The sequence below is a fragment of the Apis mellifera genome, linkage group LG8 (assembly GCF_003254395.2).
Source record: "Apis mellifera strain DH4 linkage group LG8, Amel_HAv3.1, whole genome shotgun sequence".
Classification (NCBI taxonomy): Eukaryota; Metazoa; Arthropoda; class Insecta; order Hymenoptera; family Apidae; genus Apis; species Apis mellifera.
Window position 1 is genome coordinate 415,797 of NC_037645.1, and position 22,756 is coordinate 438,552.

At 28.7% G+C, this 22,756-nt stretch overlaps 1 protein-coding gene across 14 annotated transcripts in view; it reads left to right on the forward strand.

Moving 5' to 3' along the window:
* The window catches only part of Amih (hyperpolarization-activated ion channel), a 180,512-nt gene that overhangs the window by 92,185 nt on the left and 65,571 nt on the right, over positions 1 to 22,756 (forward strand). For 12 of the 14 annotated variants that reach the window (XM_026442017.1, XM_026442015.1, XM_026442018.1 and 9 more), the window contains 2 exons: positions 2,135 to 2,544; positions 16,144 to 16,414. In XM_026442017.1, the coding sequence (XP_026297802.1) occupies positions 2,135 to 2,544; positions 16,144 to 16,414 (681 nt within the window). 14 annotated transcript variants of the gene reach the window in all.

Here is a 22,756-nt window from a genome sequence, read left to right on the forward strand (position 1 = left end):
TCCAAGTTGTTTACGATTCAATATGTCGCGTTAAATTAATTCATTAGTTTGTAGAGCGTTATATCGTATAGTATTTTATAGAATGTATAAAATTCCTTTTTTTTTATTGCGCTTAATATTTTATTTAGAGTTATCGTTGGAAATTGTCTAGAATTTTTAGTATGTAATATAACTGATATTAATTTTTACCTTGCAATATCCTGTTGGAAAATCGAATAATATTAACGTTCTTTCTTGTAAAATTTCTCTTAAATTTTAACGATATTTCATCATCGTCGTTCAAAATTATTTTTCATATTCCTTGAACATAATTTTCATAAAAACTCTTATATATATATATCTTTCATTCGATATCTAATTACGCACATAGATTAAAAGTAGACAGAAAATATAGCATCGCAAGATTATTTCCTGGACAAGTTTAACATTAATCGTGCCAATTGCAATGAAAAAAAAGTTTGTTCGAAAAGAATTAAAATCGAGAGGAGAGAGATGTAGAGAAAGAAAGAGCAAATCGGCGAGCAATTTGTCGAGATCGATTGTACGCGACGATAAGCGAGCGTCCAGAATCGCAAGGACGACTCTCAAAGATGAAAAGATTAAAAAGTGGAACGATGGTTCGAGGACGGTTTTGCAAACGAGCCGTTTCAGACGTGTTCCAAGGATATACCATCGTGGAAGTGAAACCGTACGGGACACGTGTATACCGATCACGATTAAGATACCGGTGTTGCTGCGCTCCTTCCTCGACCAATTCGTCCGAAAAAGAATCATGTACAGTGAAATTTCTAGATATTATTGTGTATTTCGTACATTCTAAAGAGATTCGATTTCTGTTATTATAAGAAATAGGATTTCTTTGAAGATACGATTGGTCAAAGAAGTATTTATTTATTTGAACGATTGTTTTTCTTGAAATTTAATCGACTTCTTTCTTCCTTTTGTGATTTCACTTGTTGTGTTTTCTCACTTTTTGTTTCAATGTTGATATTTTTCACTTGTGAAAAGTTAGTTAATAATAACGATAGAATAGAAAGAAAAAAGAGATTTTTTTTATGGTATATTAATTTAATTAATAAATTTAAAACAAATAAATATAATTCGTATTTGATAGATGCAATATTTAAAACATTTATATTCGATTTTTTTCTGTTAATTGTTCATAAATCATGGATTTTTATCGAGGAAATTAAAAAGTTTCAAGATATTTAAAGAAAAAGATACGATCAATATCCCAAAATTCGTAAACGCCTTCGGATGGTTAAAAAGGAAATGTCAGCCTCGATTTATCCTGCCTTCCGGACATTTTGCACGGCTGGCGAACGAAATATCGTCGATGTATATTCGAGAACCAATCCAAAATTATGAAAGCAGGCATACAAATATCGAAACCACACCTATTCCAAACTCCCATACGAAGCGGTAACCGCAGAAGGCCAGTTTTGCTTTCCTTCTCGTGCAATCTCGGTTCGTCGCATTCTGTATTGCGTCAAACTGCATATATACCTGAAATATTCTTCATAAATTTTATAATATTCAAAGTTCGCAATTTATCACTCCCCGCTCACTCCAAATTTAACACCATAAATCATATTTCTTTCAAAGTCGAATAAACAATTTATTTATAAGATTTCCAATATTGTTCTGCTGTTCAATTTACAAATCGGTGTATCCGATTTCTTCTTTTTTCTTTATTAAGTCGAATATCGTATTCGCGATCGTGTGTGTTAAATCAGGGCAGAATCATAAATCACGTGGAAATTAAATTTTTAAGAAAAGAGTTGTACTTCGTTCGCGTATTTTTACATTCTCTCTGCCAAATTTTGAATATTGGCTTCGTTCTAATTTAATTAACTAAATGAATAATATATATTGAATCAATTTATCAACCAGCTAATTCAAAGTAACGCGAAATTATAACATTTTTATCGATATTTTTCACGTTCCTTTAATTTCCATCTCTCGAATTCGTAGATGAAAAACATTCAAATTCATGTCTCACCCCTCGATTTCGATCAACCTCTTCATTAACACCCTTCCATAATACCCAGATGCGTTCCCCAAAATCGCTTGGCGGCTCGAATTCGAGAATGCGAAATTGGTGTTGAATCGAGGAATGGAATATGTTTTTCAGGGAGGGCGAGGGTGGCGGCGGTGGCGGCCGTTCCGTGATCAGCCCTGGTGGGGGTGGAGGAGGAGGTGGAGGTCGGCGGGCACCGAGTCTACGGCTGGTGAACGGAAGAGCGACTACGGGGGTCAGTTTGCACACCAGCAGCACAGAATCCGTTCGTTCACCCCATCACCACCTCGGCCAGCAACAGGGCGGCAATAATAACAATAACAACAACAACAACAACAACAACAACCATAACAACAACAATAACTGCCACGCCGGTAATAACCCCGCCGCGAACAATCATCCACGGCTTAACAAAGATGACAGCATCAAGATCAGCATCGAGAACACGAACACTTGCACGGACAGCCTCGTCACTGCTCTAGACGACGAGACATTGCTCATCACCGATTTCGTGGCCGACACAGGTGAGTAGTTTTCTATTTTTTTTTTTCGATAGCAATAATAATTTAGCAATAAAATAGCAATAAAAATTTCGAATAATTTTTAATCATTATCTTTGTTATTTTATCAATTTAAATGTTTATCGTTCGATTTCGAAAATGTAAAGGTGCCTTCGTGTTCGAGAATTTGGTTTTTGTGGAATGATGGAATTTTGTGGTTTTGATGGAATTTGAAATTCGCGCTAAAATAAATGGATCGATGTGAAACGTGGTTAACTAGAAATATATTTCTAACTAAAAATTAATTTAAGAAATTTTATTTAACGAATAGAAAATAATATCAAGAATCGGTTGAAAACTTTTAATAATTAAAAATATAAAAGGATGGAACAATTTTATATTTTTCAAATATGAAATATTTTAATTGAACGAGAGCGATACTTTATTTATTTATTTTTTCTTTTTCGTTCTAAATTTAAAATTAGATTTAAAATTTTGATAAAGCATATAGAATTTCAAGAAAGTACGCTCGTCGTTATGTCCACCGTTCAATTTACACTTGAATCTTATCCTACCGGAAATTTAATTGCGCAGCGTGTGTCATATGTTCTTCATATTTCACGCGAGATTTGTGACACGTTTTGTGGAAAACCTAGAAGTCTTTTGTACAATCTGAACAACTTGATCTCACGGAATAACAACTCCCTCCCTTGAAAAAATTATCATGATTAACTTTCACAGAATTTTCAATATTTCGAAACTCTTCAAATCAACTCTTGCAAATTTTTAATACGAAACACTTTTCAAAAAAAAAAAAAAAAAAAAACAACAATTATTCATTTCAATTTTATTTATTTTAACGATTTTTGATTCAGAAAGGAAGAATCGAGATCGAAAGGAAATTTTTAAAAGATCCGATCTATTTACAGAAAGGAAGAAAAAGCAAGAGTGGAGTGTAATTACACTTAAACACAGACACCCACGCTCTTCCACTTACATATCATGCTCATCTAATGCAACATAGAATTAAACGTGCACGCACGCGCACAAATCCATCCATGAATTATTACATCTCCGACGACGCGTCATCGAAACAGTTTAACCTTTTCTTTTTTGCCACACCTATATAAAACAACGTTTCGTTATATTTCCAAGGTGATGGTAAGTCGAAAGAATTAATCGTGAGGATGTTCCAATTATGATACTCCAATTAAGTGTTAAAAAGATGAGGTAACATTTCGAAATAGAGTCGGAAACTGAAAAGTCGAATTCAATCTTTGCTGTTCTCCTTCGTAAATTAGAGACTTCGTTAATTCGCGGTAATTAAGAAGGATAATTTTTGTATTAAAGACATGTTCCTCCTTGAGCCCGGATAATTAATTTTTTTTCCTCCAGGCTTATCTGTTCGAAACTTGTCAATGATACTTTGAAATTAATAACTACAAAGGTTTATACAGATTTCAATTTACAATTTTTTAAAAAGTGTGATGAAATAAAATATATAAAATGATTCGAACAAGTCGTAGAAATAATCTTCTCGTAGATGCAGTTAGTTAAAAGATGGTAAAGAGAAGAGTTCAACGTATGGTTTAGAGAGGTTCAGCTTTTTAGAGGATCATATTTTTTTCGCGAGTGAAACATATGCATTATGCAGGATTCCATGGAATAATCTTCAGTAAAAATGTGCATATTTTTTGAATCCTCGTTATTTTTAACCTTTTTTGATTAGAATAAATATAAATATCTATAATACCCTATACTAAATAATATAATATTTTATCAATTGATTATTTATCTGTTAAAATATAATTGTTTAAAAAATAAATTTCAAAAATCGTTCATTAACCGTATACTTTTCTCTAAACATTTCTTTTTAATCAGAGAAGGAATAAGAAAATTGTCCTGTTTTCCTTATCTTCTGTCTGTCCATTTACATACACGTCCATTTAACGAGGAGCAGAATACTTAGAATTTTTATTTTCTAATCAGATCTTTAAATCTTCTTACGCAAATATATCGATGAGCCATAGATGAAAGAGAAAATGATATTTGAAAACATGAAAACGGAATCCATACGAATGGCAATAAAGATTTTTCAGTTGTATAGGGGAAACCCCTAAATGAGAGTCATGAATTTCAAGTTATTGGCACACGTGTCCACGTGTAAATATAGAGCTTCGTAAGAATGCTCGTTGAATAAGCCGTTTGTTCGTCGACAAATGCACGTAACGAGCCCATTATCGGTTGTTGCAATATAGAAAAGCAATCGGGCCGGCCGCACATTTAGTTGGCGTGTTTATGACCATCTGACAACCGACCGCCATTGAAAAGAAACGAAATTTTTACCTTCGGTTATATTAATACAACTCTTAACCTTCCTTTCATTTAAAAGAGTTGAGCCTTTTTTGTCCATTTCCTTTTTAAAATTTTTTTAACTACTACTGTAAAAAAAAAAGTAATTTCCTCTTTTAATTTAGATGGAAATTTTATCTCTTAACGGTAAAAATTTAGAATTTGGAAGTTATATTATATTTTGAAAATTAATTTTTTTAATGAATGAAGAAATTTGTAAGTAACGAATAACGAATAAAAAGGGACAAAGAGAAAATGAAATTTTTAATAACGGAAGAGCAAAGAGTTGTAAAAAAAATGAAAATAATCTTGCCTTAAGAAGATATTTTATACATAATTTTCTTATCTTGAGACATTTTGAAATTATTACGCATATACCATATTTTTGCAAATAAGTTTTATCGTCGATATTTAAAAAAGTAAGCAACGAAGAAAGAAATAATATTTTTATTGTTTTATATAAAAGTAAAATATTCTGTCCTGAATTATTTTACACGAAAGAAAAATATATACGTAAAAGAAATTGTATAAAATGAAAAAGTATAAAATCTTTTCTCATAATTCTCATGATACTTTCTTCATAATGTTCGAAAAATACATCGTCTTGTAGATTGCACAAACAGCGTCAATAAGAATAAATAAGATATCTCTATGCAAACTTTTTTTAACTTTTTTTAAGAAATAAATACGATAAAAGAAGTTTGTTATAATACTCGTCACATTATGATAATTGATTAATCTAATAAACATAAAAATGACGCAAAAACATAAAGTTCATTAATAAACGAAAAGATATTGAATAAAAATATTAAGTCGAATACTGCTTATTTTTCTTTTTTATATTGGAATTTGTTTCATAAGAGGCGATTAACATTACTGGTTTTCATCTACGCCTCATTAGTGAAAATTTTCCAGATTTCAATGAATTTAAAATAAATTTAAAATCTTAATACGCGAATAACGCAATTATTCGTTTCCAGAATCTAAATTTCCTTTTTTTTTCTTCTCAAATTTGTATCAACCTTCATTGTAGTTTTAATTAATTGATAAAAATATAAATATTGGATGATTCCTGTCAAAGGAAGAAAATAAAAAGATATTCCTCATTTGTTAAAATGAATAGTAATCTTGAAATTGATAAAATTGACGAAGCAAATATTAGTATATTAATGTTTCTCTCTTCTGCTGAAGAGAATATGTTTAATTTAATAAAATTACACTATATTTGTAAATGTTGATATCGGAGTAATTAATGGAGTTACGATAGAGAAGCGTAAAATGTGCTTTCCATTGATAATTAAAACAGATTAACAAAGAGAAATGAAATTAAAATGATTGTAATGAGAATCGTTATAAATATTTATAAAATTTCTTCAGCATTGTAAAATCATCGAGTCGTAAAATTCTAAAAATTTTCAAAATTTTTCATTGAATATTTTCAATATTTTTAAAAATCGCATAAAACGCATAAAACATTTTATTATATAAAATCGACGTAGACAACTTCTTCGTTCGTCAAACTTGAATCAACATTAAACGATTAAAATGAAATTAAAATATCAACATGCATAATCCATCTTGTCTATCAAACTTGTAAACATATTTTTTCCGAGAAATCGGTATTCTACATATTTATTCATGGAATATTCAATTCCTACAATTAAGAAATATGAATTATTCACTTTGTCGTCTTTTTATCATTTACATATGTAACCGAGAATAATATACGATACATACAAGCGTACATTATACATAATTAAAGACCATAGAAACTCAAATTAAATTAAACGTTACGCGATAAAAATGGTACAGTAAGAAGTGATTTTCTTTCATATCATCTCAAATGAGGTAATTTCTCTTATCAAATAAATTATCCGTAGTATAAAGCACAATCGTACAGATCATCAATCATAAAGACACCGGAAAAAGGATATTTTGTTAAATACTGGAATATCGTATTGAAATCGTTCCATTTACACAATAATTTTTCTGACATTTTTCCTAAACTTCTTTTTTTTTTAATGAAAATTTTGCTGAAATCATCTCATCAGTTAAATTCAAAAGTTTATCTGAATTGATTTTAAGTTATTTTATTTTTAACTTTGTATAAATTATTATGCTTGAAGCTTTTCATCGCATCTTTTTTCCATAATCTTTACTTTTAACGTAGACAATATTGGATTAACATTGTGAGATTAATCGCAAACATTCTTTCTTAAACAATGATAATATAGCTGTTGTTCATACGACTGGCCAGCACGATATTTAATGTCTACCAGTTGTATTATTTGAAATTGGACTATAATCTAATCTTTGTCGTATAAAGAATACGTTAATACGATCGCTATTTAATAGCGTGATGGTAATTCGACAATGAATAACAATTATTTACCATCGAATTCTAAATTAATTACGTGCATATATTTTTAAACGAATTGAAGACGAACACTTGCGAGAAACGTATCCTTCTAACAGCAAAAACAAAAAATTCTTCTTACCAAAATCTTAAATCGAATATCTATAACCCATTCGAAACTTTCTCTGTTCATAAACTCTTGAAAATACTCTGCGTGCAGTGTTTTCCAAATTTATTTCATTAAATTCTTTCAATATCGTTGAATTCTCTCGCCAATCTTTGTAACTCAGATTTAAAATTTTATAAATTAAACGTATTCGTTCAAAGATTGATCAAAATCCCGATTTTAAAATAAAATCCAATCGTCCAAAACATCAATCCTCGACGAGTTAACTAACTACCAAAACTTACCAAAAAGTCTCTTTAAAACACCTCTGCATCCTCGACGAATCTTCCCGGGCGTGTCTAATTTCTCTCGTGCGGCATCCATCCATCTCTGAAGAATCATATACTCGGGTTTCTCGAGCGCCCTCCATTTTCTCGAATCCGCTTTAGAAGGAGCGACATCAGAAAAAGCCGCGTTTCCTGACAAAGTATGCAAAGTAGAAACTGTGGTATTGCAGTCACAGCGAGATGCACTTATTAATGCTCACAAATTTAGAATCTCGAACGGTTATACGGTTTTCTTTTTTGGAATTATTCCACGAATATCGAATGTGTAAAATATATTTTGCACAGATTTTTGTGGAAAAATTAAAATTATCGAACGATCTTTCCAATACGATGCGCATGAATTTTACAATTGAAAAACAGTTAAACAGAAATAGATATTATCTATTGCAAAAATAAAACTAAATTTATTTCTAAAAAAACTAGACATTAATAAGTTCGTTTAACATTTAATTTCTAAATTTATATTAATAATTTTATTGCTACAAAAAAAATTATATAAATTTAGCTCCCTTATTTTCGAGATATTTAAAATTATTAAATAAATTTTAATCAACCCTGATACAAAAGGTACAAAAATCATTTCTACTTTTTTACATTTAAATTTTCATTTACATTACTTTTAACTATAAAATTTATAATTATTTCGAAATAATTAATTTAACTAAATAAATTTATACTAAATCTTTATAAAAAATAATTTTAATAAAACTAATTGTTACTTTGAATATTTCACGTCATTATTGTTATTATTGCTCGCATAATAAATGTCTTTATGACACGTTAACAATACAACTCGAACTATAATCAAAACTTTATTCGAAATCGTTTTATTCCCGACTTAAGTTTCTCGATCAAAACATCGTCAAAAGTTATTTATCGGCAGCCAGTGTATAAATACTCGACGAATCCACCCGTCAATCTCCTTACACGCAACAGTAACGATTCTTATTCCGCGTACGCAATTCTGAAAATTAATATACACAACAAGCAAACTCCATTCATAGAACGTACGATTCACGTAGTTCAATATATCGTGAAGGGAGACGAGACCACGATGACGATCTCCTCGTCCAACGTGAAAAGTTTTGACGACCGATTGTCGCGCTCCTCTGCATACTTTGCATGCGCGTTCTCTTCGTCAATGCCTCGAATAAAAAAAAAAAAAAAAAAAAAAAAAAGAATCGAACGCACGCGTGATCGTTTGGTTCCACAATAAAACCGGTCAGTCGATGCCCGGTTTCTCTCTCTTTCTCTCTCTTTCTCTCTTTCTCTCTTTCTCTCCGTTCAAACAACGCCATTTTTCTCTCCTCTCTTCCACCTCTGTTCGGTTCCGTTCCTTCGACTCTCCTTGCCGGCTGTTGGTGGGTTGGCCTGGCTTGCTTTCGCCGGCCGCGTGGCTTCTTTTTCCTCGTGTTCCGCTCGTCATTAGTCAACCTCTGCACCGGGGACCAGTTACACGTTAAACGGGGCAGACCGTTCTCGCGATCCTGAGGCGCTTGGGTTTCGGGCGATGGCCGACGAGCTGGCGCGCGCCAGCCACCTCGACGAGCAGAGGAGGCCGCTCCTCAGGAAACAAGGACGGAGAGACGGGAGGCACGGGGCCAAGGGATTCCCTGTCCTTGTCTCCAGTTGGCCAGAGTTGTCTTGCAACCGTGAAACGTTCAAATTCGGTGAGTTTTCTTTCGCCCGACGAGGAATTTTCTCGCGGGGGGATCCTTGATGCGATTGAACGTGATCGACGACTTTTCGGGGATTGTGGGGGAAGTAATTTTTGACAAATTGGTCGAAACGCGTTAGAAAAGGATTTTTTTCTTTTTTTTTTTAATTGATCGAAGTGGTTCTTTTCGAAATTGTTGGTAAGGGAGGTAATTTTTGGATGAAGAGGATTATATAGGAGTTATTAGTGTGTGCTTCCTTTTAAATATTTGGCTGGTTTTATGAGGATACATTATGCGGTGAGCTGGTTTTTTTTTTTTGGTTTTTGATGAAACCTTTTGTTGTTGCAAGGTTCTTGTACAATTTTTTTTTAAATTCTTTGAAAGTTTTTTCCCTATTATTTTAAACGAGATATAAGTATGCGTGGAAAGATTTTTATGTTATTCAAAATTTGCGTGTTTTTTCTTAATTAAACGAAGATACCATTTTGTGGATTTCTTTATTACTTTGATGGAAAGAGGACAGAATTCATGGATTCTTTTTCAGAATTTTTCGATTTTTCTGATAACATATTTTTATTATATTTGAAACGATAAGATAATATAATAAAAATAAGAAATGTTTATATATTTTTGTTAAAAATATTCCTGCCTATCTTGTATAGAATTCTTGTATTATTTTTAGAAATTTTTCATAGATTAAATATTTCGAAACTTTTCTATTCTTTTTTGATGCCACATAATTACCATTGATAAATTTATATTGATTAACTTCCAATATTAATAAATTTAAAATATATTATTAAAAGCGTCGTTTCAAATAACTTTTTTCTATATATATTATATATTACAATCAGTTTTAATTATCTATAATTACTTATTTGCAAAACTTATCGATACTATACCATTGAATTTCATGTACATATTTATCCATGATATCATTTACATTATGTGACAGTTACTTATCAACTATTTATATAAATAGATCGATAACGAATATATGCAACAGGTAAGCTTATCGAAAAGCTATATCTTTAAAAATTTTTTTTTTATTTTTTTTAGATGCTTTTTGATCTTTTTATGCTATATATACGATGAACAACAAGTTAGATATTAATATAAATAAATAAAAAATTAGTATTTTTATCACTGTAATTTTAATTGTATACAGAATGTTTTATACCGGGTATTCCATGTTAAGAATATTTTGTTTACCTCGAAAAACATTTAGGACAAAAGTTGAATGATTTCAAAAAAGGTGAAATACATTAATTAATACAGTAATTATTCTTCTCATAGATGGATGAATAGAGACTATATGAGAGTCAACTTCATATTTTTAAAAACAATTATATACTTTTTTAAGTAAATATAATATATTATTTTCTATAAAAAAAACTGCTAAACTATATAGTCAAAAACTATTAGTTTAGAAAATATTCAATTATATTTATTTTATTCGTAAACTAACAATTTTTCGACTGAACATGATTTATACTTTTGTACAAAGAATGTCAAAATATATTGATATTAAAAAGTATTATGCACATATAAAAATAAAATTGAACTTGATAAATTATTTACATGTTCATATAGAAAAAAAAAATAATAATATCATAATGTAACTCTCCTGAAACGATTCAATTCTTATTCAAAGTATTTTATAATATTATGAAAAATAAAAGAAATATTTCAAATAAAAAAGATATGAGACAATATACTTCTTTAATTCTTTAAAATGAAAGATATTGTCAAAAAAAAATATATATATATAATAATGTAAAAAAATGACAAAAAAATCTTACAAGAAGTAAGTATGCAAAAGATAAGTATTCGTAGATATAAGAAAACTGTAGAAAAACTATTAAAAAATGACAAAATATACAATAGATAAAGTATATAAAGTATAAAGTATATGTAAATATATAAAGGTAAGTATTCTACAGAATAAATATATAAAACATCATAAAAAATGTTGCTTTAAAAATAAAAATAAAAATAAAATTTTTCTATGCAACTATCTGACAAAATATAATATTTTGTAAAGTCGAAAAATTAGCTAAAATTTCATTCATTCAGCACATTTCAAGAAAACGACATTACGACAAAGAACTGCAAAAATTCTTTGAAAAATTTCTCGAGCGACTTCCTCTCATATTATATTCTCGTAATAGAGAATTGAATTTTTGACCAAAAGTTTCGTACTGTTATACGAACATTTGGAAATTTTTAAGAATTTACTTCTAAGAATTTTAGGAATTTCGAAAATTTGACATCATTTCCAAGAATTTTAAAAATTCTCAGAATTTGACGTCATTTCTTGGAAAAATTTTTCGATCGATCTCTTATCATATTATGTTTTCCTGATACAAAATCGAATTTTCGGCTTTTATTCGTTCGAAAATTTAGAAATTCCAAGAATTGACGTCACTTTCAAGAATTTTAAAGATTTTGAGAATTTGACGTCATTTCCAAGAATTTTAGAGATTCCAAAAATTTGACGTCATTTCCTTAATTATCGAAAATTTCTGATACAATCTGTTTTCATATCATATTCTCCTAACACAAAATTGAAATTTTAGACAGAAATTGTTAGATTTTATATTTCCGCAAATTTTTTACATGTCATTTTTTTTTAAATAAATTTATATAGTTTCTGATCGTATTTGTAGGAAAATGTAATATTTAAAAATGTGGAGTTAAATTTTTTTTTAAAATTTATTACTTACCTTATATTTATCTATTTTATACTTAAATAAATAATTTGAATTCTGCCATATTGTCAGTCATTATTCATTTTTTATCAGTTTAATTAGCTTAATTCTAAGAAACTAAAGAATAAGTAAGATGATAGGGTTATAGATATTTATTCCATGTAATATTTCACCTGAAATATCTTGCTAATTTTTTATAATATTAAAAAATATTTTGAATAAAAATTAAATAATTTTCAGGAGATAACGTTGTGATATTATATATTTTTTTTTATATGGATATGTAAATAAATTCATCTGTGGAATTATATATTTTTTAATACATATATTATTGCATTTCAACATTCTTTATGCAAAAGTATAGATCATATTTATTCGAAAAATTGTTAGTTTACGAAAGAAATAAATGTAAATTCAATTTCTTGCAAACTAATAATTTTTGATATGGTTTAATAAATTTTTAATAGGAATAATTCGTTATATTTACCTTATCTTATCTTAAAAAGTATATGATTTTATTTAAAAATATGAAATTAACCTTCATATAATATACTCATATCTATGCTTCCATTTTTAAAAAAAATAATTATATAACATTATCATCACTTTCTTAGAATTATTTAACTTTTATCTAAAATATTTTTTAATATCTCTAAAAAGAAGCGATACTCCAAGTACTTATATATAAGGAATTCAATAATGTAATATGAAAAGTTTATAGTAATAAACATTTATTAATATATAAATATTATATTTCTTTTCTATCTACACTGTTTTCATAATATTTTTTGTAATATCTATTAATGAATTATTTATATAATTTCCTTTATTAGCGATTTTTATCATGTAATAACTAGTTTTTAAGTATAACAAGTTATTTTTAGAAATGACGACTTAATATCGTACTTCAACATAATAATTTTAAAATTCTTTTCTATTGGAATTAATTTTTATTACATTTTTATTAGTAATTTATTTATTTATTTATTGCTTTATATTAATTAATAATTATTAAAAAATTTATAAGCTAGTACAAGATATATAGTTTATAAATACTTTATAAAATTGGTAATTAATCGTTAATTTTATAATTTACAATTTGTTGTTAATGAATTCGATTCCAGATAATTTATGTATAAAATTTTAGAAATCTTCAATAAAAACATGTACATATAAATATGTAGTATTGTAAAAAAATTAACAAAAGAATAATTCTGGAATTTTGAAAACAAAACTGAATTTCAATTAAGTTTTAAAAGTACCAAATTTTAAAATCAAATGTAATCAAAATTTAAGCCAAACCAAGCTATCGATAGTTTCTCTGAAGATACCTAATGATTTTTTTTAAATTTAACAACACTGCTATAAAAGAGAAATTTTTGCAACAACTGCGAATATTTTACAGCAACAGCGATAAATTCGCAACACAATTATATATTTAGACACCAATGCAAAAATTTGTTTGATGTTTGCAAATTTATAAGAGTGGCAAAATACGAATCTAAAACTTGAAATTTCAAAACATTTCAATTATTTTATCTTTTTTTTTTTCCCTTAAAAATTACATTTATTTTTTCAAAAACTGAAATCTTAACAAACTTCAATTTCTAGAATTCCACAAACTTAAAATCTCGAAATAAATTGATTAACAAGGGCGAAAAGACAAAAAGAATAAAAAGAATTCGAAATTGATAACATCTAAAAAATCGTTATTATATCAAAAACTATTATTTAATTTATTTCTCAATCTTCTCAATAATACATATTAATTCGATTCTCTCAAATCTATCATCTGTTACCGCACAAACAATACACAACATAAATTTGTAATTAAAAAAAAAAAAAATGTAATTAATCACTTCTAAAATATAATCGAATCAAATGTTTCGCAAATATTTTACGAGAAGATCGATTGGAATTCCAATATTGTTTACCATCCCATCACCCAGATTCTTCCTTCTCTCGATTCTTTTTATCGCAGATAACATGCCTTGCGAATACAAAAAGACAAGAGAATTCTCTCGGTTAACTGTACTTAAGTCACCGAGCAAACGGTTCTTGCTTTTTACGTTTCGTGTGTGCTCGCGCTATCGGTGCGTATGGTGTTCGGCAACTGGAAAGGAAATCGATGAGAAGAGGTCGAAATGACTCGCGTGTGCTTCGACTCTTACTCTGCGAGAATGGGGCTTTCGAAATTTTTCGACGTTTTTTTTTTCCTTTTCTTTTTCCCTTCTTTTTCTTTTTTCCTTACCAGTTGAATTCGATGTTTATTTGCTTTATTTCTCAATCATTCCGCTCGTCCGAATTTGTTGAAGTTTATTTGAAGCGTGGAACGTGGAGTGATGGAATTTTTGGATCGCGCGGAATGTAAATTTCTATTTGGCAATCGTTTTAACTTGCTAAATTTGAAGTTTATTTGAAACGTTGGAATGATGAGATTTGAACGTTCACTACGTTCATTCGAAGTGTGAAATATTGAATTGTGATTGACAATCATCGTACATTTAATTGATTGAACTTTACTCGAAGCGTAGAATGGTGGGATTTGGTTTATTCGAAAATGTCGAGTCCCCGATTGACAATTATTCTTTAATTGATCGAGTTTTGCAAGTTTATTCGAAGCGTGAAAAACAGTGACTTGATTATGTTTATTAGAATGCGGAATGTTGGTTCGAGCTACGTGATCTTTTACGTGATTGGAACGGGATCGTTAGTGATGTAGATAATACTGGTTGGTATATTAATTGCACTTGGTGGTTGATGTATTGACATCGAGGTAGCTGTCGTGACTGATTGAATTGACTGAACGATTGGTGATAAGATATTTGAACTTTATAGTGAATTACAAGTGATCGAAATTGCAAGTTCTTGTTGATGGAATGCGAATTAAGAAACAAGTAAGAATAGAAAATATATGAAAAATGATAGATCTAAATAAACAATCTGTGAAACAAATTCCTTAGAAAATAAAATTAAATCGAAGAATCGAAATTTTTATTTTTCATGTATATAACAACATTTTGCAAAAAATTGCAATAATTTTGATCATTACAAATTTCCACTCATACAAGCAGGAAATATTCTGATTACAAATAAGAAATAAATAGATGAAGTTAATAGAGAGAGAGGTAAGGCAAGAATGTTGTAATGATTAGACGATAAAAAACTTTAACACGATCTTGGGAATATCGAACATTGGCATGGAAGGTTAAATATAGCCATCGTGACTATAAGAGTAAGAAGTAGAAGGTATAATAGTTCAATGCCATTTATTTTAAACGAAAATCCATTTTATCGACGCTAATTTATCGATGGAAGCTTCAAGAAAGTTATACACACTCTCATTCATAAGTCATGGAACGTCATGACGGGTCTGAGCGAGAGACAGGAAATTAAAAAAAAAAGGGGGAAGGAAAAGAGGTGTCTTTCTTCATCCTGGATTTATTAATGTACTCATTAGTGAAGTTACTTAGCAGATCCATACCGAAATAATGGAAAGACAAATTGGACGTACGTATATCTAAGATATACGTAAGCAGATGTTTGAGTAAATTTCCGGTAATTTCCTTTGATTACTAGCACAGCAACTTGATAATATAATTAAGTGATAAATTGAACGTTGTAATTAGAAAATGATACTCGAGAAATTTTAAATATTAAAAAAAATCAAAATATACATTAGCCTCTATTTTATATCCTGTTAATGTATTTTTCTTTTTTGATATATTCATTCCTGTCATTAATAATATTGAAGACATTTAGTTTAGTTGAAAAGACAGCTTGTAAATACTTTTATTTTAAAGATACGTTATAAATTCTATCTTAAGATGTATATAGTGAAGTATACAAAGAAATTCCAACAATCTACGAACGACACTAATCACAGAATAATATTTCGAAAGTTCTTTGAATCATTTTCCAAAAAAAGAACGACCAAACAACTCTAAATATTCCTTGAGAAAACAACAACTGGTTACAGAATAATCCCAAACAATTCTAAATATTCATAGAAAGATCATTATCGAACGTAATTAATAATAAAAATAACGAATAATTTCGATCAAATTGGTTAATCGTGGAACGATATTTGCAGGCAACGAGATGAATTACAAGGGCAGCGGGAAGGTCCACTTCGGAGTGGACGATGTGTCCCTCTACGGGACGCCGAAGGAGGAGCCGGGCCCGGGTCTACCGGGCCAGGAAGTCAAGCAGAGCTTCTTGAAGAATCAGCTTCAGGCCCTGTTCCAACCTACGGACAACAAGCTGGCCATGAAGTTGTTCGGCAGCAAAAAGGCTCTGATGAAGGAACGAATCAGGCAAAAGGCTGCAGGTCACTGGGTCATCCATCCTTGTTCCAGTTTTCGGTAAGTCCTTCCAGCCAAATCGCTTCACCTTGACAGCCAATGATGAGAATATCGATTTCGTGTCTCGATTCTGGATGCTTTCTAATCATGTTCGATCCTCGATACATAATATTGTCGATTGATCGTGTGATGAACGATCTTTGCCAGTTTTTTATAGCAACTAAGGATGGGTCGTTGAATTAGGATGGATTACATGGAGAAAATTTATTTCTGTATATCAAAATTATTTTTGAATCATAATAATAATTATTATTTACTATTTGGTTATAACATGTTTATTAATTATTAATTAGATTAATTGTCCAATCATCATGTCTTCTAGGATTCTAGAAATCACTATTATTTAGAATAAATGAAAATATTATAAGTTTTTTAGAAAATCGATTTAAAATTAGAGAAGATTTAAAAAATTAGTATATTTGGTATTTATGTAAAAAGAATTTTATTTAATCCAAGAATTGAGGCTTTTATAAATTTATATTTTTTTGGAATAAAATTTTCGACACTTTATAAATGATCTGCAAAATACTGAAATTTTAAAAAACTGTCAGTGTCATCAGAAAAGAATGGATACTCATCAATGAAAGCAAAAGAAAAATTAAAAATTATTAAAAGTTATAATATTTTTATAACTGATTAATTTTGTTATTTAGAATTCTCGCTTAGATCTCTTAATGTTATTCAAAAAATGAGAAACATTGAATATTTTATACAATATATAATTGCAAACATTTTTTTAAAATATTCACGTAAGGAATCGCTCCCTATGGTGTTGGCCATCCTACATTAGGGTAGAAATAGATTTTAAATTTTTAAATTGCTTCTTAATTAATCTAAACGAGAAAAATAATTGGTTCATTCCTCTTCCTGTTAAACTATACAATATTTATGGCTTATACGATCTTAAATTGCTATTACCTCTTCTGAATCTTAGACTCTATCTAAACTTAGAAAGGTGGTGTAACGGTTATTAATAGAATTATTGAAGAAATTTATAAAGGTTATGCAAAGGTTATTATCTCTATTTACGATGTTTATTTTTATAAAAATTTTGTTTTAAAAAATAACATAAAGTGAAACGCACTCTTGATGCCCTCTATGTTTAAAATATTCGAGAAACTTCGAGAACGAAGAAATTCAATTTTGATAAAGAATTAGTTTCTGATATTAACGACGTTGATTTTATTTATTATTGCAAATTAAACAATTCAATCGATATGTATATTATTTATGATATATATATTTTGTGCAAATTAAATGAAATGAAATTTGAAATATATATTTGAGGTTAGGAATATATGTAAAACAAATTTGCTTTTAAATTATCTTCATCTCTATATGAATTATCCCAATTAATATTTGGATATCTACAAGAATCGATTATTCTTTTTGAAATATAAAATTTCGTTCATTATTTTTAATTTTGTACGAAATTAAGATTTCTCTACGATTAATAATATCGTCAATTTTAATTAATTGAAACTCTTTATACTTCTTGTGTTAAAAAAAAAGCTTTAATCCTATAATATATTAATGATGACATGTAAATATCAATTTGTCCATAAACATTAACATTTATCAAAAATATCATGAAGAAATTATATTAAAAAAATTTTGAAAATAATTTAAAATAAGTCTAGGAAAATTTAGAGAAGAATTAATATTTTTAGGTCGAATAAATTTCTTCTCGATAGAAAATTGAATCGTGTATGTTTGATTAATTTTCGTGAAAAACAGAGCGTAGAGAGTGTTGCATGTAGATTTTCTTCAACGTTTTTCCCCCTCCCTCTTTCCCTTCTTTTTCCTTTTTAGTCCGATCTCTCAAAGCAACATTCCTCGATGATCGCTAACGAGGAGTGAATTTGTAGGATCTATCGCGCTGGTACCACTTCTGTTTGGCCTAATTATCAATTAAAACGTCTAATTAGAGTGGTTTGCTCCAAGTCCAAACCCGAATTGAACGGAACAGTTGTGTCGAAGGTTTCCTTCCATCGCGATTGCGCGGTGATCGGCTTTGACCCAGTTCGCAATCTTGACGGAGAAAACAATCGATGATAAATCTGACTACATGGAATAACAGATGATTCTATAAACACGATTCTGCGCCAGATTTTGTTTTCCTTTTGTTTTCCTTTCTTCGACTAGATATTAGATTTGCATAATCTTTACGCAAACGTATTCGAAAAAAAATTGTTTACCGATGTACGAACTGTTATCTTTCCGTGTTATTTTTAGTTTCCATTTATCGATCTGTTAATTCGATTAGTTTTTACAGGCAATCATGTTTTTTCCTTTAATCTGATTCCCCGATTATTCACGAATATCTTTTTCACGATTTTTTCTTGGTTCTTAAAAAATGCGAAAAAATTCTAGGAATATTTGTCCGTGAAATATCTTATTTCATCATGCAATTATTCGTCCAATCGAAACAGTTTATTTTCTTCCAGATATAAACGATCCAAGTTTGCCCATGATTAACTCTTCTCTTTTAAATCTCACAAGAGATTTACTGGAACAAAATTACGGAAGAACGGTTAACATTAAAAGTTACAAAAGAATAGAATAACAAGATTTAAGTTTTTATTAGCGACCGTTACGAATTCTTTTTTAATAAGGAATTCTCGTAGCAATGCCCGTGGAGTTTAAAATTTTTCACGGTATTCTCGCGTATCAAGCACGTTGAAAAGAATTATAGACGCTTTGGGTATCCTTGACCTCCGTCTTCCGGGACAGGATAAAGCACTTTCCCATATCAGGGTCGAATTCCTGGTGTTGCTTGGCCAACGGCTCGATCTGATCACAACCGGAATGCATTTGTGTCGCGACATATTTCGAGGAAAGGCCGAACAAAGAAGATATTCTTCCCCGGGGATAACACGTAACCATTTGACTTGCTTGATCGATTAATAGGACTGGTATGGTGGTCGCTTATGGTGGTCCATTTAACTTTTTACGTGAATATCTTACAGCAGTGTTTCCCAATCGTAACTTTGTGATGTATGATTCGTTAAAAATTTTATTATGACTTATTATCTAGTAATCGACACAATATTGATACAAATTTATTTTTTTTGGAGTTTGTGTGCATGAAAAGATTTATTTAATGAATTTACTAATTTTTTTTTTATAATAATTAATCAAGTTTTGGAAAAATATAATTTATGTTCATCATTGTTCTGTTTCTTTTTAATTATTCTCTAAAATGTTTAAATTGGATACTTTATGTTGGGAGACACTGTTCCCATGGAATAAGGATGTCTTTGACATCGATCGAGTTTTTGACTTGTTTATTGACAATTTGATTTAGATTAGATTATCCTATAATTGGCTTAAAAAATATTATCATAAATAAATAATTCATAAAATTATATATGTATAATTAATATATAATAGAAGTTATATAATTTTTATTATTGTATTTTATATCTTCTTTGTATAATGAAGAGATAATAAAAAGATAGAAAGATGAATTTTTAGGAAAGAGAATTTTGAAAGAAGAAAATAATATATAGAATTCAAAAAGAGAAGAGTTTCTATGAAGAAATATGAATGTCCTTTTTTATGAAGAAATATTGGTAGGAACGCTAGAAATATAGATTTTGTTTTGTAGTTTGTCTTGTAGTTTTTAGCTAAATCTTTTGAAAATAATCTAAATTATTTATTTTTTAATGAATAATTAATTAATTCTAATGAGCCTTCTAATTAAATATTCTGTTTAAAAATCTAAAATCCAATCATATTATCCACAATTCTTTGCAGAATTGCCTCGATATAATATTGAAATCAATAAATTAACAAAACTAGGTCAATCACATTTTCCTGAATTAACTTCATGTACAAATTATTTCTTCTTGCCATATTCATTTCATTTTTATTAAAAAAAAAAAACAATGCGAAAACATCACCATTTAATTAAAGATAAAATTAAATGATATATTTAACAAAATTTATTTAAAAAGAAAATATTTTAAAAGTTATGTAAACGAATAACTTTCACGATATTTTTCAAATATTCGCACTGAAATGCTTGAAAATCCTGGAAAATGACTTGGAAACACTGACTCTCTTTGTTTGCTCGCGAGTTCAATGAGCCGATTGATCTGAAGGATTCTCGAGGGTTATAAGTTGAAATTGCTCAAATTATCGTACTATATTTAGCTATAATTATTCCCGAAATAGCTCTATTTTTACGTTCAGAATTTTTCTTTAATTACCGATAATATAAGGATGTTTCATCCTTGTTACGTGGACATTTCATTCGTCATCAATGTTAACGATCTTCCTGAATTACAATTGCATGTACACTTGGCAACCATTGATCGGGAAAACCAGAGAAATCTTTTAATTATGCAGCATTCGAGGAATACTAATCCTTGTTCTAAATATACATGTGCAGGAATAATGGAGAGATATCAATGAATATTTAATGTGATAGATTTGTATTCGACTCGTGATGATATTTTAAGCGTAATTTAGTTTATTTATGGATCTTTGGGATTAACGTTTAATGAAATAAGATAACATTGCTATTTTAATCTCTCTAAGCGATTAAAAAAATTATACTCTCATTTATTCCTTCTTTTTCATTTATATCGTATTTCACATATCGAATAACTTATTTTCCCATTTATTCAATTTAAAATATTTCAAAACCATTGATTTTCTTAAACATCGATCTAAAAGATGTTATAAATAATTGCTCTGCAAGCACCATGCATCTAAACAATTGCATTGAAAATAAAAAAATTAAAATTTATCCAACCTTAAAATAAAAATCAGAATCATAATTCTCTCCGATTTTTTGCAAAAATCAAATTTATAGAAAACGATAAGAGTTGAAGGGCCGCCATATTGTCACGTGACAGATAGAATAAGCGCGCGATTTTCAAGAATTGTTATAAATATCGCCGTGATAATTGATCATGCATGAGGACCTTATTATTTTTAGTTGAACTTTTAAACGAGCATTTAACACATATGTGGCTCTAGCGAGATCAGAGGTTATTTTTATAGTTGGTGAACACGCGCCACGTTTTCTGGACTTGAAGAATCAGAATAGATCTTGTTGATCGGAGAAGGAAATCCAATAATTCGCAAGAATTCAATGGAGATTCCGGGAAATTGAAATGACAGATGGCGATCGTTTCAAGTGTAAATCTTTTTAATAGTTTAATTTATATTAATAGCTCTGCCTCTCCTTGGATATCATTGGTTAGATGGAAGGACAGGTTAATTATTCTGGCTTATATTCGTACTAATTTGCTTTGGCAGCTGGAAATCATTTAAAATTTAAATCTTCTTAAACATCGTATCGTTGGCAAGACTTGGTAAGAAGATTAGTTGCTATCGTTTATATATATATATATATATATATATATATAAGTGTATCAATAGTTGAAGATCGCCTCAATCATACGTTTGAGTGTGTTTTTCGTGTAGAAGCAAAGAAGATTTTTAATTTTCTGAAAAAAGAATTAAAAAGAAACAGAAAAAAATTATTTTCCTGGAACGTTTATTCAATTTGCACAATATTTTAAAACTTTGCAATTGAAAGATATTTATTCTCCATTTTGTTAAGATTTATCATGTAAATCTGTGATCAAAAGTTTTGTAATTTTCCTGAAAATTGAAATAAATAAATTAAATTAATTTTCTGAAAAAAGAATTAAAAAGAAAGAAACAGGAAAAAAATTGATTTCCTGGAATATCTATTCAATTTGCACAATATTTCAAAATATTTCAAAACTTTGCAATTGAAAGATATTTATTCTCCATTTTGTTAAGATTTATCATAAATCTGTGATCAAAAGTTTTGTAATTTTCCTGAAAATTGAAATAAATAAATTAAATTAATTTTCTAAAAAAAGAATTAAAAAGAAACAGGAAAAAATTGATTTTCTGGAATATCTATTCAATTTGCACAATATTTCAAAATATTTCAAAACTTTGCAATTGAAAGATATTTATTCTCCATTTTGTTAAGATTTATCATAAATCTGTGATCAAAAGTTTTGTAATTTTCCTGAAAATTGAAATAAATAAATTAAATTAATTTTCTGAAAAAATTGATTTCCTGGAATGTCTATTCAATTTGCACAATATTTCAAAACTTTGCAATTGAGAAAGATATTTATTTTCCATTTTGTTAAGATTTATCATGTAAATCTGTGATCAAAAATCTGAAAATTATAATAAATAAATTAAAGCATCCAATATCTTACTGGAATTGTTAATTTAAAATTGATTTTATTAATAATATAGATCTATATTTTTCCTTTTCATTTCAATATACATTGAAATAATAAAAAATGAATATACATTTTCATACATTTTGTATATCTA